Here is a 13,454-nt window from a genome sequence, read left to right as displayed (position 1 = left end):
GGAGCTCCAACAGGTAGTCTGCCGCCTTTAACTCACTGCTGTCCGCCTGTCTATTGACTCTATGTTTAGGTTATCATACGGCTTTATGATTGGTGATTCAGGCTGTCATTCAACGCTGATTGCTTGATACCCTCCACGTGTGCAAAGAACTGTAACAGCAACTGATAATAAGCAGCTAAAAAAAATGTCCCGTACACTGTAAAACAAAACAATACATTTCTTAGGTATTTTCACATCAGCTTGTGTGTCCAGTACGGACTCAGTCGAGATGTTTCCTCACTGATGACCTCCAGTTCCAGCAGCTTCTCCAGACCCTGGACTGACAGTGGTGCAGAGTGCAGGAATCCCCTTGGAGCGTTTCCATTCAAAGGCATTTGTGCAGTTATGCCTCCCTCTGCTGGGGGAATTAGTCATCAGACAAAGTTTTCTACAAGATTATTTCATTTTAGTAGGACATTTTATCAAAGCCTCTTTTTTGATAGAGACTTTAGAGACACGGCTCTATCTAAAGTCAGCAGATGGAAACACTTCTGGCAAACTGACTAAACTTGAGAGCACAATGAGATGTTCTGTTTAGAGAAAACTACAGTCCCAACTGTTAACCCAAAGCTTCTTTAGACAGGAGAAGGCACAAAGAATGACAAAAATCCATTGGCACAGGTTTAAATCTGTGTAACTGCAAGCAAGTGATATTGGAATCATAACTTGTTATAATCTTCAATGAAAGAAAAGTAAAACTTGTTGCCATGCAGTGGTAAAATCAGGAAAACTATACCAGATTTTTCAAAAAAGTATTACAGGGTCTATATGTGCAGATGCAACACTTGAAAAAACTTCCTTGGCGTTCCTTCTTTAAGTTTGTGGATACAGAAAAACACATAAAACCAAGAGAATGAGACGCAACTTTTCTTACATTGGGGGAGACCTTTGTAAATACCATCAACATGTTTGTTACATAAAATTAAACAATTTACAATTGATCCATGGCTATACAGTGGCTTGGTGGTTAGTACTTTCACTTTGCAGACAGAAGATCCCTGGTTTGCGTCCAGCCCTGGGATCTTTCTGCATGGAGTCTGCGTGCTCTCCCTGTGCATGTGTGGGTTTTCCCTGGCACTCCGGCTTCCTCCCACAGTCCAAAAACATTCTGAGGTTCATGGGTGATTCTAAATTGTCTATAGGTGTGAATGTGAGTGTGATTGTTTGCCTCTAGGTGCAGCCCTGTGATAGACTGGTGTCCCCTGCCTTCACCTTAAGTCAGCTGGGATGGACCCCAGCCCCTGCCGTCCCTAATGATAACCAAGCAGCAGACAGATAATGGATGGGTGGATTATTAAGTAATTTCAGCACAACATTGCAGGCTATGCTATACTGTTTCCCTTTCCCTTTCTAACATAGCTGCCAGTGTTAAGCCTAGATTATTCCCCAGTGTGGACATGCAGGTAATGACTCCTGTCCATTCAGGTCTACACTCCTTCCTGCTCAGTATGCTCGGGCAACAAAAGGCAGCTGATCCAACCACCACAACAGGGCCAGTTGATAGTTAGACTCTTCTCTTCTGTGGTTCCCCGGAGGTGAAACGAGTTACCAAACCTGCAGAGTCGCTCTCAGACATTAAGAAAAGACTACAAACCAGCTCTTCACTTAACACCTTTGCACTTGACAGATATTTAGCAAAAGCGTCTGCTAAATGAAATTGTAGAATTGTAGAATGACATCCATGGAGGTGAAGTTATATTGCTTTCTACTCTGCAGGAAACTCACTTACTTGGATAGATGATACAATTTTTAAATGCAGACTTGTAGCAGCAGAAATTCTGCCAGTCTTATGGTATTGTCTACAGAATCCCCTAGTTTAGTAACTCTTATTCTCAGTCTGTGTAGGCACCCAGGCAGTGCCTTTCAGTTGAATTTAGTTGATTTTGAATATAACTGAATGTTTCCAAAAACAATCCTCCCTGTTGGTCAGGTTGGAAATGAGCCTCTGTATCTCTACGTGGATATTCCATTAAAAATCAGCTGTTTCCAGCTAGAATAGTCATTTACCACATTAACAACGTCTAGACTGGATTTGTGTTTAATTTAATGTTATCTTCTTTGGAAAAGAAATGCTTTTTTTTTTTCAAAAATAGGGACATTTCTAAGGGACCCCAAACTTTTGAATGGTAGTGTACCTGTACAGTATCTACCTTCTCTGTGCACACTGTTGCGCTGACACTAATTTTAGGTTGCAGATGTGTGCAGAGAGACTCCAACCACCAAACAATGGAAACTGGACTTTTGCAAACACATCTAAGATCAGAAAGGTTCCTCACTTGTGTTTATTCCCTCAGCACCATTTCATTATCTCTATTGAATGTCGTAGTCTGAAGTTTTTAATTATCTTAGGCTTGTATTCATTTCCGTTACATGTACCTGTTGTTCTTTGAGGCTCTTACCAAAAGCCATATTTTTTTTTTCTATTACTTCCAGTTTTGGGCCAAAGTTAATTCTTGCAGCTTTCTTGGCCAAACAGTCCTTACAGAGCTGGATGGTGTGTTGCTGCAGGATGTAGTGGTAGTCATGTTGGTTAAGTGTTGCCTTGATTTCTGAGTAAAGGTCCAACAGTGTCTCTAGATTCAGCAGTGTACATATGTTTTTGCAGCTGCTGTGCTGTACTGTACTGCAAGACTGCAGTTTGTCTTTATTTAGTAAAGTGGTTCTTGACATAATATAGATGACTAGAGCAGTGAATAGGACTGTTTGCTGTATATCAACACTAGCTTGACACAACACAACTGACGGTCTCAGATGCATTGAAAAGGCAAGAAATTCTCTCAGTTAACTTTTCACGAGAGTCACCTGTTAACTTGAAACCAGTTGATGCTATGAAGCAGTGGCAGCTTTGAGGGAACTGAAGTATGAAACAAACACTGCTTTGGCACTTTTTGTTTACTGCAAAATGATTCCATGTGGTCTTTCACCATTCAAGTGAAAATAAAAAGGCAAAACACTGACAGCACTGACCTGTGCTGTAGTTTCTTCTTAATGCAGGTTTTCAGTAATTAATATATTTTACACCCCAGGCCAAGGCCTAGCTGTGAGGCAACAGTACTAACCACCTCCCTTATTTTATTTATATAACAGTGTCATTATAGAGAAGGATTTATTCTTATTATGCATGCAATTATTGACTTATTCAGCATTTATTTCAATGTAGCAGTTGTGATTTTAGCATTGAATGCAAAAGATACACGGTTTTATTGTAATATAGAAAGTCATATAATGTGGTTATACTTCTGACGGTGAATTTGCTACAAGAAGAACAGAAATTAGGCTTAAGTTGTCAGTTCACACATGATCACAGAAAAAACACACAGTTTAAATACTGCTGCTCTTTAAATTGATTTTCAAATTTAAAAAAAATGCAAATCATTATCCCAAGATGGAATGCAATGCCAACTTTGATTTTAAATGGAGTGAGCACATGGGGAAAAACAGCAAAATAGTGTTCACAAAAATATCTTTTTACTAGTTTTAGAAACATAAAACATATGTAAGCCCAGATGACACTTGATTCACCTTATTAATCTACAGACACAGTTTTATGCTGTCATTATTGGTAATGATGCAAATATATGCCATGTGCACTTAAGATTATGTGACCATTACTAATGGTAAAAATAGAAAAGCATGTGAAACTGCGAGCAGTCCTTTGATAATGACATTTTGGCATTTTGATAACAAAAATGCTGTGCAAGTTCAAACGTGTATTTTATAATTTCACCTGCATTTATTTACAGAAAAGGTTTCAAAACTGCTCCTCCTGCCTGATTCACTTAATACATCAGCAATTATTACAGACATACAGACAGTTTGTTCTTTAACATTTCTTTCAAAACAATCTGCAAAACCAAATCAGAATGCATTTTTACAATGTCTGTCCACAAAGTGCAGGTTTAGTTGATTGTCTGGTATCAGAACGGTGCGGTTGATGGACTTCAGTTCACCCATTGAGGAGTCTGGTTTGATTTCAAACTGCCGGATTAGCTGGGGGAATAAAAAGTAATGTTGCTGAAGTTACATGATAATAGATCTGACGGGGTGAAACAAAGCCAAAAGACTGACCTCCAAATTTCTGCATCAATTACACCAAAACTACTACTTAAATAAATCATGATGTCATAATGTTTGTTAGCAATGACTACAAATTGCTGTGTGGAATGTGAAGAAGGACCAGTATAACCTCAAATTGTCCGTTATCTTTGTAGAGGTTTTTAGCGTCTTTTATCTTACTGTTGTGTTTTTAACTGCACACGGACGGAGCTCCTATTAACTGAATTTCTGTTGTGGAAGTTCAGCGATGTGGAGAGAGGATGCAGAGGCAGACACAGGGAGACACATTGGAGACTCAGATGACTTAGGTTGCAACAGAAATGACACCAGTGGAGCAGCAGCACACACAAGCAACGTGAGCGTCAGTTCTGAAGATTCTCTGATCTTTGGGTATATATTGTGGTTGGGAGAAGGTCAGATTTAGACTACAGACCAATACGGAGACAACTAGTCTGTTTAGTCACGTCAGAATAGACAATATCTAACTTCGATCAGGGCAGAGAGTCCTGGCATATCTTCCTCCCACAGCATCTACTCGTCTGAAGATCATTTAGGATGATAGCTTGTGATCAGTCTTTTGCATCGTCATGGAGGAATTTTGACTCACTTTTTTCTATAGAAGAGTTTTGTTTTATTTTTGTTTTGAATACTTTTGTGACCTCCTGGCTCAATGTGTTCTTGGAGAAATCTTGGTCATTTGGCCACTCCTGGGAAGGTTCACCACTGTTCCATGTTTCTCCATTTGTGGATCATGTCTATGGTTCTCTGGAGTCTCAGAGCCTGAGCAATGACTTTGTTCTGAATAGGTTCTTGAATCTCTTTAGACTGTGGAATCAAATCCTGCTTTTTAAAACCCTTTAGCTGCTTCACAATGCCACAGAGGTTCCACTTAGTGATGTTTAGATTCAATAAGCCTGACAGTAATCATATGTGAGTGTGGCTGTGAAACTGAACCCAACTGACAAATGAATTTTGTCATCTGGTAGACTGGTACTTATTGGCAGCCCAACAAATCAGACAGGTCCTAATATAAACGTTCTAATACTGAAATAATCTTTCATCTTTGATTTTCAATCCCCATAAACATTTCCCTAATACCCATGGTTTGAAAGTTATGTTTCCCTGGAATTTGATAGCACCAGGGCTTAAATCAAATCTTGTGTATTCTATAGGTGTTGCAAAAGGTTTTTCTACACTTGTCACTTACCTGAAATAGAAGCAAATACATCTCAAGCTCAGCAATCCGGCGACCCACACAGCCTCTCACTCCAAAACCAAACGGGATGGAGCCAAAGGGGTTTGGCCTCTCTCGGCCGTCACGGAGCCATCTCTCTGGTTTAAATGTGAATGCCTCTGGAAACGTGTCCTCATCATGACTGATGGCATAATGACAAAACAAGAAAGGGGTCTGGAGAAACAACAATTAAAAGATGAATTATTGAAAGTCTTTAGAATTTCCTGTACATTTCTCTTGAAGCTGTAACACATGCTCAGATAAAAAACTAGTCTCTAAATGGCTAAACAAACAGACTTACCTTCTTTGGAAACTGATATCCACCAATAGTAACACTTTTTTCTGTTAAGATCCTTGCATTCAGAGGAACCACAGGATACATCCTGTAAAACAAGAATTTATATTTTCATATCATTTATTGTATTCTGGTAGCTGACTGATGCAGAAGAAATCATATTAACAGATAGTATGTGGGATTGTATGACATGTAATTAAGTGAATAAATCTAGATCACCTTGCCTGTAGATGTTTTCGAATCAATATTGGCTTCAGTAGCAGCTGAAATCCAGTCATGGAACATGACAACCTGTCCAACCAGTCTCACCTGAGTGTTTCCTTGATAACAGCCTTTAAGTATAACATGCCAGTGACCTCTGCTGCTGTGGGATCCCGGTCTGCTGGTACTGATGTGGACACTTCTTCATAGAGTCTGTCCTGGATTAGAGGGTTCTTGGACAGCAGGTACAGAGCCCACGTAAGGGTGTTGGAGGTCTTGGCAGTAAACAAATGTCAAAAAGTAAACAGACAGAAAGACACATAGACACAGTAAATATATTACATGAGTATGCAGAAGAAAAATTTGAAATTTGAGTAGCAGACCTGCTTATGTTTTAACATTGATGCTTCTTGTTTTACAGAATGTCTTTAAATACATCAAGAAAAGTATGAGGCATGTTTAGAATTTATCATAGCACAGGTAGACAATGCAGGCAAGGTTTTTGGAAGAACCATTGATGAAAGCCTTATGATAATGTCATAGCCAATGGAGCGGTGTGCTGGTGATCCATATCTGTAGAAGACTTTGGCATAAAACGTTGGTTTGGCTATAGATGGGGCTCAGAAAAAGTTCCTATTACAGCGACTGGTTGAGTACTTCATTTACCGTGTCCACTCCAGCTAAGAGAAGCTCGGCGATGCTGCCATACACATCTTTAGTGCTCATCTGAGTTTTTGAGAGGAGGTATGTCAGGTATTCGCCCTCCACATCCTGGTTGTTTTCGATTCGTTGCTGGATGGCTCCCATCTTCTTGTCAATCAACTCTTTCGCTAGAATAAGGGCAAAAATGGAAGTGTTTCATTTATGCCGACACAAAATATTGAAAATGAACGTGTCATAATTTGGGATTGTTTGCAGTAAACGAAATGCAGTGTTGCTCACTTTGGTCAAAGCGTTTTAAAGCAGCGTTTCAAAGCAACTAGCATCTGTCTGTTGTTCTGTTATAGCCTACATAATAACGTACACTACATTCACTTTTATAATGTGACAATGATGCACAGATAAATGGCTGTAAGGTTAAAGCAACTCACCAAAGTTGAAGATGCCTTCCCAGCCAGCCATATAGTGCTTCCAGTGAGGCAGGAGGTTACGGCCCCACTTAGGAATCAACATGACCACCGTACTGTTGGAGAACATCTGGGCTATAGAGTTGATGAATTCTTGTGTACCACCAGGAATTTCCCTTTCCAGACACCCAAGTCTGGTCTCAAACAATATGGAGGCAATACCTGAGTCCAGGTTGAGGATGAAAAAAAACAAAAAGAATATTTAAATAAACACACTCAGTGCACTTGATGCCACACTCCACACCAGCAGTGTGTGCAGTTTTATAGTCCTTCCTTTATAATTGATTGAACCCCAAACAAATCATTTGTTTCTATTGATGTAATATAATTTGGAGTTTTTCTAGGAAAATAATCCCTTGCTGTCTTAAAATGAGCAGATGTAACTGCACTGCCTATCTCGACTTGCTGTAGCTCGAGCACTCCAGCTCACTTGGTTGATGAGTCTGATCAGACACAGTACTCTACGTTAGACAATGGCATATTGGAGTAATTTGGCCATATATATTTGAACCTGAAGCTGATTCTGAAGAAAAATGTTGATAAAGAAAGCCCTACCTTGTAAATTAACAGGATTGGCTGCTTACATTTGTTACATAAGTTACCCCAAAAATCAAATGTATTTTTTTAATACTCAGCAGTGAGGTTGATTTTAGCATATAAGATACTCCTCTATGTATACAGTAATCAAGTGAAATACAGGAGTTTCACTGTAGGGTGATCCATAAATGTTTTGGGGTTTGTTTGTTTTTTCAGATTTGTTGCATACTCTCTAGTGAGAACAGGTAAAACTCATTGGCCACGTTGGTCACAAAATCGCCTGTCGGGCTGCGTTGGCGCAGATAGCAGATCTTCTTGGTGAAGTCTTTAACCACGTCATTGATAATCCCACCATACTGGGCAGAGTCCTTCGGGTGCAGCATGCGCTTATTCAGCACCACCCTCAGGTGGTACCAGTCCTCCCCCTCCCTAAAGAGAAAAAGGTCACAATGAGGAAACTGCTCTAGGTTTCCAAACAAGTGTGATGGAAATACAGAAGTGACTATTCAACACAGAGTCCAGAGATGGTTTAAATGTAAAAGTATGGCATCACCACTAGCCTCAGTGCAGGTAGGATTATTAGACTGGTTAAAGTTTCTCTTTAAAATACAAGATGTGGCAGCTTTACATGAACTGTTGTTTCAGCTAATAAAATGTTTGACGTTAAGAGATTTTGAAAGACATCCTCAAGGATGATGATGCAGACACACAACATTCACTACACCTGGCAGACGTTTTAATAGCAGAAAAGCACAGGCGGCAAACACTGAATTAATGTGTGTCTGTAAGTCATGACAGGGTGACAGTGAGTCACTATGAAAAGTATCACGAATCCTGAAACTATTTGCACAAAACTAAAAATGTTCTCCTTAAATGTCGCGCTTAATTTCTATTTGGGGTGTTGCACAGAATGTCTTAACAATCAATCATTACTGCACTGAAAATAATCTGTTATGAAATCTGTTATCATCTCAAAAAGTTGTCCTATAGATTGTTTTGTAAAATAGCAGCAGAGATGAAGACCAGAGAACCAAAGAGGTCAAAAGATAAAAGATGATACGACTTGAGGAATGTCATCTTTTAAGGGATTCCAGCAGTGTAAGACCAAAATAAGGAGGAAAACTTAGTTACTTAAGTGAGCATTTAAAGAAAGCATTAAGGAAAAGTCTTCTACAACTGGCTTCAAATAGTGATGCAACTAAATGGAATTCGGTCATCATTAGTATTATTATTTATTAATGTGCTTTTCCTATGTTAAACTGTCTGATGTGATCAAGGTTTGTTATACAGGTGCATCGTATAGAGCAGAAATCAGCTAATTAACGCAGAACACATGCAAACAGCCTTTAAATTATCAATCTGGTTGAGCACACACAACTACAATCATGGGGAAGCCTGCTGGCTTGACAGCTGTCCAGAAGACAATCATTTTTTGATTTTTTTGATTCAAATGTTCTATTTGCTGCTGTACAATGTAAATTTCCCCGCTGTGGGATTAATAAAGGTTTAATCTATCTATCTATCTATCTATCTATCTATCTATCTATCTATCTATCTATCCATCCATCCATCCATTAACAGCCTCCACAAGAATGGTGAGACTCAAAAGTATACTGCTGAAAGGACTGGTTGTTTACAGAGTGATATGTAAAGTTAACTGAAAGGAAAAGTGTGGTAGGAAAAAGGGCAAAAAAATAAACAAAAGGGATGATTATAGACTTGAGAAAGGAAAAGCAAATTCAAGACTGTGCACTGAGGCTGGAGGCAGAGCATCCAGAGGCATCACTGATGCGTCCAGGAAATGGGCTACAACTGTCGAATTCCTGTTGTGAAATCATTGCAAAGTAGTCCAAAGTTCTCTTTTCAGATGAGAGTTACATTTCTTTTGGAAACCAAGGTCCTAGTCTGGAGGAAGAGTGGAGAGCAACAGGATCAAAGTTTGTTGAAGTCCAGTGCTGTAGGCTGTTATTCTAATAGTTACAACAAATAACGGCTTGCCATTCTTCAGTTATTATGTATTTATATGTAATGTGCGAGTCTAGAAGATAGATATATTTTTTCGATTCTAGCATTGTCTGATGAAAAAATTGAATTTTTTCCACCATAATTCTAATTATATGAGATGCACCTATATATAAGGCCGTAAATTCTATGTGGCAATGAACGGTAATAAACTGCCTTTTCTAAAGAGCTTAAAACCAGTTCCAGCTACAGTGACCATGTTCAGAAAGCAGTGAGAATGTAGAAGGGCATGCAGGGTAACTAATACAAATACCAGATTAATCCTGCAAATCCCACGGTCTGTTACTTAACTACGGTAGTTACATAACTCAAATCACTTAGTTAAGAGCTCCAATGTATGATACATCAGAGTTGGACAACTGTATATCTGTGTGCGATAGTGCTGCACTATGTAATTCAAAACCACATCACCTAAAGCAGCTTCCTCAAAAGCTAGTGGGGTCGAATCAACACTCTGACCCCGAAATCTAATATAATTATTGGTGATCATTCATGCTTTGTCAGTCTGGAAAAAAAGTGTTCAATCTTTGAGAACATAAGTTTTGAACTGCCTTTTAGGCCAGTGGTTAGATTTGGCTGGGAAATCAAAATGGAAATAGAGAAACAGCAAAATTTACTCTTGAGGTTTAAATTAAAACATCTAGTAGTGCTAAAGCAAGCAAATAATGTGATTTTAATGGAAAAGTTACCAGAGATAGATACAGACAAGTTGAGTTGCAAACAGAATGGGACACGTATCCGATCAGATTATTTTGGTTTATTTTAACCCGGTGTGTTATCCATTGATGTGGCTTTATGGGTCATGTTAACTTTGCATTCGCCACCTCTGTTGTTCATGTTTCTTTTTTAGGAAAATAATGACAGAAATTAGTCATATGCTTTTGCTAACTGCATTTCTGATCTCTGTATGCGGGCACCTCCCATCTGACCTCATCACCCTGTACAATAATCTGGGCAGACTGGTTTAGAGGAGGTTGTGTGTGCAACGTTATGACCCACAGAAGCACAACAATCACACGAATGGGAACTAAGCCAGGTTTGGATAAACTTGAATTATCCTTTATAATGGTTTGTGTCAAAGCAAGCCATTATAGTTGCTTCTGTAGCACACACAACCGAATGAAAACTAACATAATATAAATGGCTCACCATTTTACAGCAGCTGTGTCTGAATCCATTCTGTATTTACTATATAGTGCATTACATTTGCTGTCATCATTTTATTTGAATGTCCCAAATCTAAAGTCTGAAAGCATCGATGCTCACATGTCACTAAAATACCACAGTGGAACAAAGACAGTAGGCCAGTGGGATGTCCAAATAATCTCATAATAATATAAAATATCACTTTTTAAATATCAACCTAACAACTTGTGTCCATGATTTTCAGAATATCTAAGTATCTGTTGACCCCACTTTTGTTTTATTGACTGCAAAATTTAATTTGCATGAATTCCACAAGTTTATGTAATCTCACTGATACCAAGAGGTCAGAATCATTCCAATCATCAACCATTCATATGTCAGAACTTTTTCAATAACCAAAGCTTCTAAGTGTTACAAGTTTTACAAGGATTAAGGATTTTTTCAATGTGAGGTAGCAGCTGCAAGGAAATGAAAATTAGTGCATGTCACACAGAATGTGGTGGTCTTACTCTGTGAAAGGCCCATAGCCATATCCTTTCATATCACGATACTCTTTCCACAGGGACATGTCTCCTCGACAAGGAAACTTCTCATCCTGTCGCAAGACCTCCTCCAGCAGCTTTGGGGTGTTCACTGACACCGACTTAAGTCCGTCTCTGTATATAGGCCCATAGAGCTGCTTCTCATAGATCTGGTAGTAGACAATGTGAATGTGAGACACATGACTCAACAGAGAAACCTGTGTGTAAGCAGTCTCATAATGTATGAGGTCAGAAGACGAACTTTAAATGCTGCCCCATTGATAAGCTGTCTTGCCAATCAAATGCAACGTGGTATGTAATTGTAAAATAATAATACTGGACATTTGATAAGCAGATATCACTGGTCTGAGCTTGTGAGAAAGGGACTGAATGCTGTGACTGTGCTGACCTCACAAAAAGTCACCCTGCAACGAGAATAAACAACAATCCCTCTGTGAGAGTCAGCTGACACTTGCTGTTGTTATCTGGAGGTTACTATAGAAACAAAGGTAATGCAACCAGCCTGGCATTTTACCCCAACACAATAAGTCCTCAGATAAATAGTGAAACTGGCCAGCATGTCAATTGAGTTATTCAGGATTTCATGAATGCATCATATAGGAAACAAGCACCACATTTTGCATATAGGCCAGCAGTGCAGTGCAGCCTGGCATACCTGCAGCTCATGCATACGGTTGTGGAATCCCTGAAATATCAGTCTGTAAAGCAGCTCCAGGAAGCTGACATGTGGGAGGTCCTCCACTGTCCGAGGCTTGTCCTGGAAAGCAGAGAGGGCTCCTGGAGCAGACGAGGATCTTCTCACACCCCTGGAGCAGACTGGAGACACAGTGACAGGGCAGCGCAGAGTCCAGCTGCCCCTCCTAAGCAACACTCTGCAGGACAGCAGTGCAGCCATGATGAGGGCAGAATGGCAAAAACACATTGCTCCTGTTACAACCAGTAGAGGAACTGAGCAGGGAGGGGCCACATCTCAAAGAAAATTTAACCCTTACAGCCCTATAGTTGATGTGATAAGGAAAGCAAGTAGGGAACTTTGTAATATATCACACATGTATAAAATACATATAAAAGTTACCACAAAACCACTAAATAACAAAGTTCCTGATGAGAACCTAAGTAATCAGAGAGTTTAGAACTGTACACTGATCTGAACCACATAGACTCACATATCACATAATGTCACAGATAAGCCACAAGGTCAGACTCAGCTACACATTAAGTTGATCAGTATAGAATAATAGAACAATAATGGACTCCTGATTCTCAAATAGAATCATTTTAATTAATAGGAAACGTGAAAACGTGTTTTTAGCCAAAACTGGCTAGATATCTTTTACAGGTCTGACTGGTAGACAGTCAAGAATGCAAGTAGTAGGTTTAGGAGCCAAGACCAGCTTGAGTAATATCTTAAGGCATAGTCTCAAATTTCTTTAAGTCAAAGGATATTAAGGAATTAACTTATTGTAACACTGAACTGGTTCTGCAAAAATAGCTGGGGACGAGTGATTAATTTTATGAGATACCTAAATTATAGTGATCATTAAGACAAGATGGCTGCATTTGAGTCCATTTGACAAAGGCGTCATGGATTGTGCTCGTTATACTGACTGATTAAGACAAATATAATGCTCTGACAGCAAACAAAGGACACCTGTAATCGAACAGGTTTGTGCAACGACGTGTGGAAACCCAGTTTTGATTTGCATTCCAACCTCCTACATGTCTGCTTAGGAACAGGTTTTTTGTTTTTTTGTTTGTTTGTTTTTTTTAATCTGTAAATCAGGGAGAAGACCTTATGATTGTCTAGTTTTGGTCAGAGCACATGCAACTGAATAAAGAAGACTGAACAGCTGTGTGTAAGTCACTAGTACTATAGTTCACAAGGCCTGTACATGCAGTGAAAGATGACGGGTCTGCAGCACCAGTGTAGACTGTCCAGTAGGTCATGCTGTCATGGCATTCACACCAGTGTGGTCAGGTTAAACTTCAAGTTAATGAAGAAAATGATGCGACATAGCAGGTGTATTAAATCAGAGACCTTTCACACCATGAAAAGCTACACACGTGGACAAAATTGTTGGTACCCCTCAGTTAAAGAAGGAAAAACCCACAATTCTCACTGAAATCACTTGAAACTCACAAAAGTAACAATAAATAAAAATTTATTGAAAATTAAATAATCAAAAACAGCCATTACTTTTGAATTGTTGATTAACATAATTATTTAAAAAAACAAACTAATGAAACAGGCCTGG

The 13,454-nt window shown here is 39.1% G+C and overlaps 1 protein-coding gene across 1 annotated transcript; it reads right to left on the bottom strand.

The window, feature by feature from the left end:
* Window positions 1-3,485: 3,485 nt before the first annotated feature.
* Window positions 3,486-12,134, bottom strand: LOC110951549 (sterol 26-hydroxylase, mitochondrial). Its single transcript, XM_022194670.2, has 9 exons — window positions 11,855-12,134; window positions 11,167-11,348; window positions 7,719-7,918; window positions 6,917-7,114; window positions 6,492-6,655; window positions 5,934-6,100; window positions 5,631-5,712; window positions 5,303-5,503; window positions 3,486-4,029 (listed from the first exon to the last, which is right to left on the bottom strand). The coding sequence occupies exons 1-9, from the start codon at window positions 12,119-12,121 to the stop codon at window positions 3,898-3,900; spliced, it is 1,593 nt and encodes a 530-aa protein (XP_022050362.2). The 5' UTR covers window positions 12,122-12,134; the 3' UTR covers window positions 3,486-3,897.
* Window positions 12,135-13,454: the final 1,320 nt, after the last annotated feature.

Source organism: Acanthochromis polyacanthus, chromosome 14, assembly GCF_021347895.1.
Source record: "Acanthochromis polyacanthus isolate Apoly-LR-REF ecotype Palm Island chromosome 14, KAUST_Apoly_ChrSc, whole genome shotgun sequence".
In the NCBI taxonomy this organism is placed as follows: Eukaryota; Metazoa; Chordata; class Actinopteri; family Pomacentridae; genus Acanthochromis; species Acanthochromis polyacanthus.
Note: the sequence above shows the minus strand (reverse complement) of the source record. Positions and strands in the feature narration are given on the sequence as shown.

What these genes read in the sequence shown, in the direction of transcription:
- LOC110951549 (XM_022194670.2), bottom strand. Translation starts at nt 12,121, where the DNA reads ATGTGTTTTTGCCATTCTGCCCTCATCATGGCTGCACTGCTGTCCTGC. An exon ending in TTACCTGTTCTCACTAGAGA is followed by an intron (nt 7,115 to 7,718) that starts GTATGCAACAAA and finishes ACCTGGACTCAG; the next exon opens with GTATTGCCTCCATATTGTTT. An exon ending in TGTATTTGCTTCTATTTCAG is followed by an intron (nt 4,030 to 5,302) that starts GTAAGTGACAAG and finishes TTATTCCCCCAG; the next exon opens with CTAATCCGGCAGTTTGAAAT.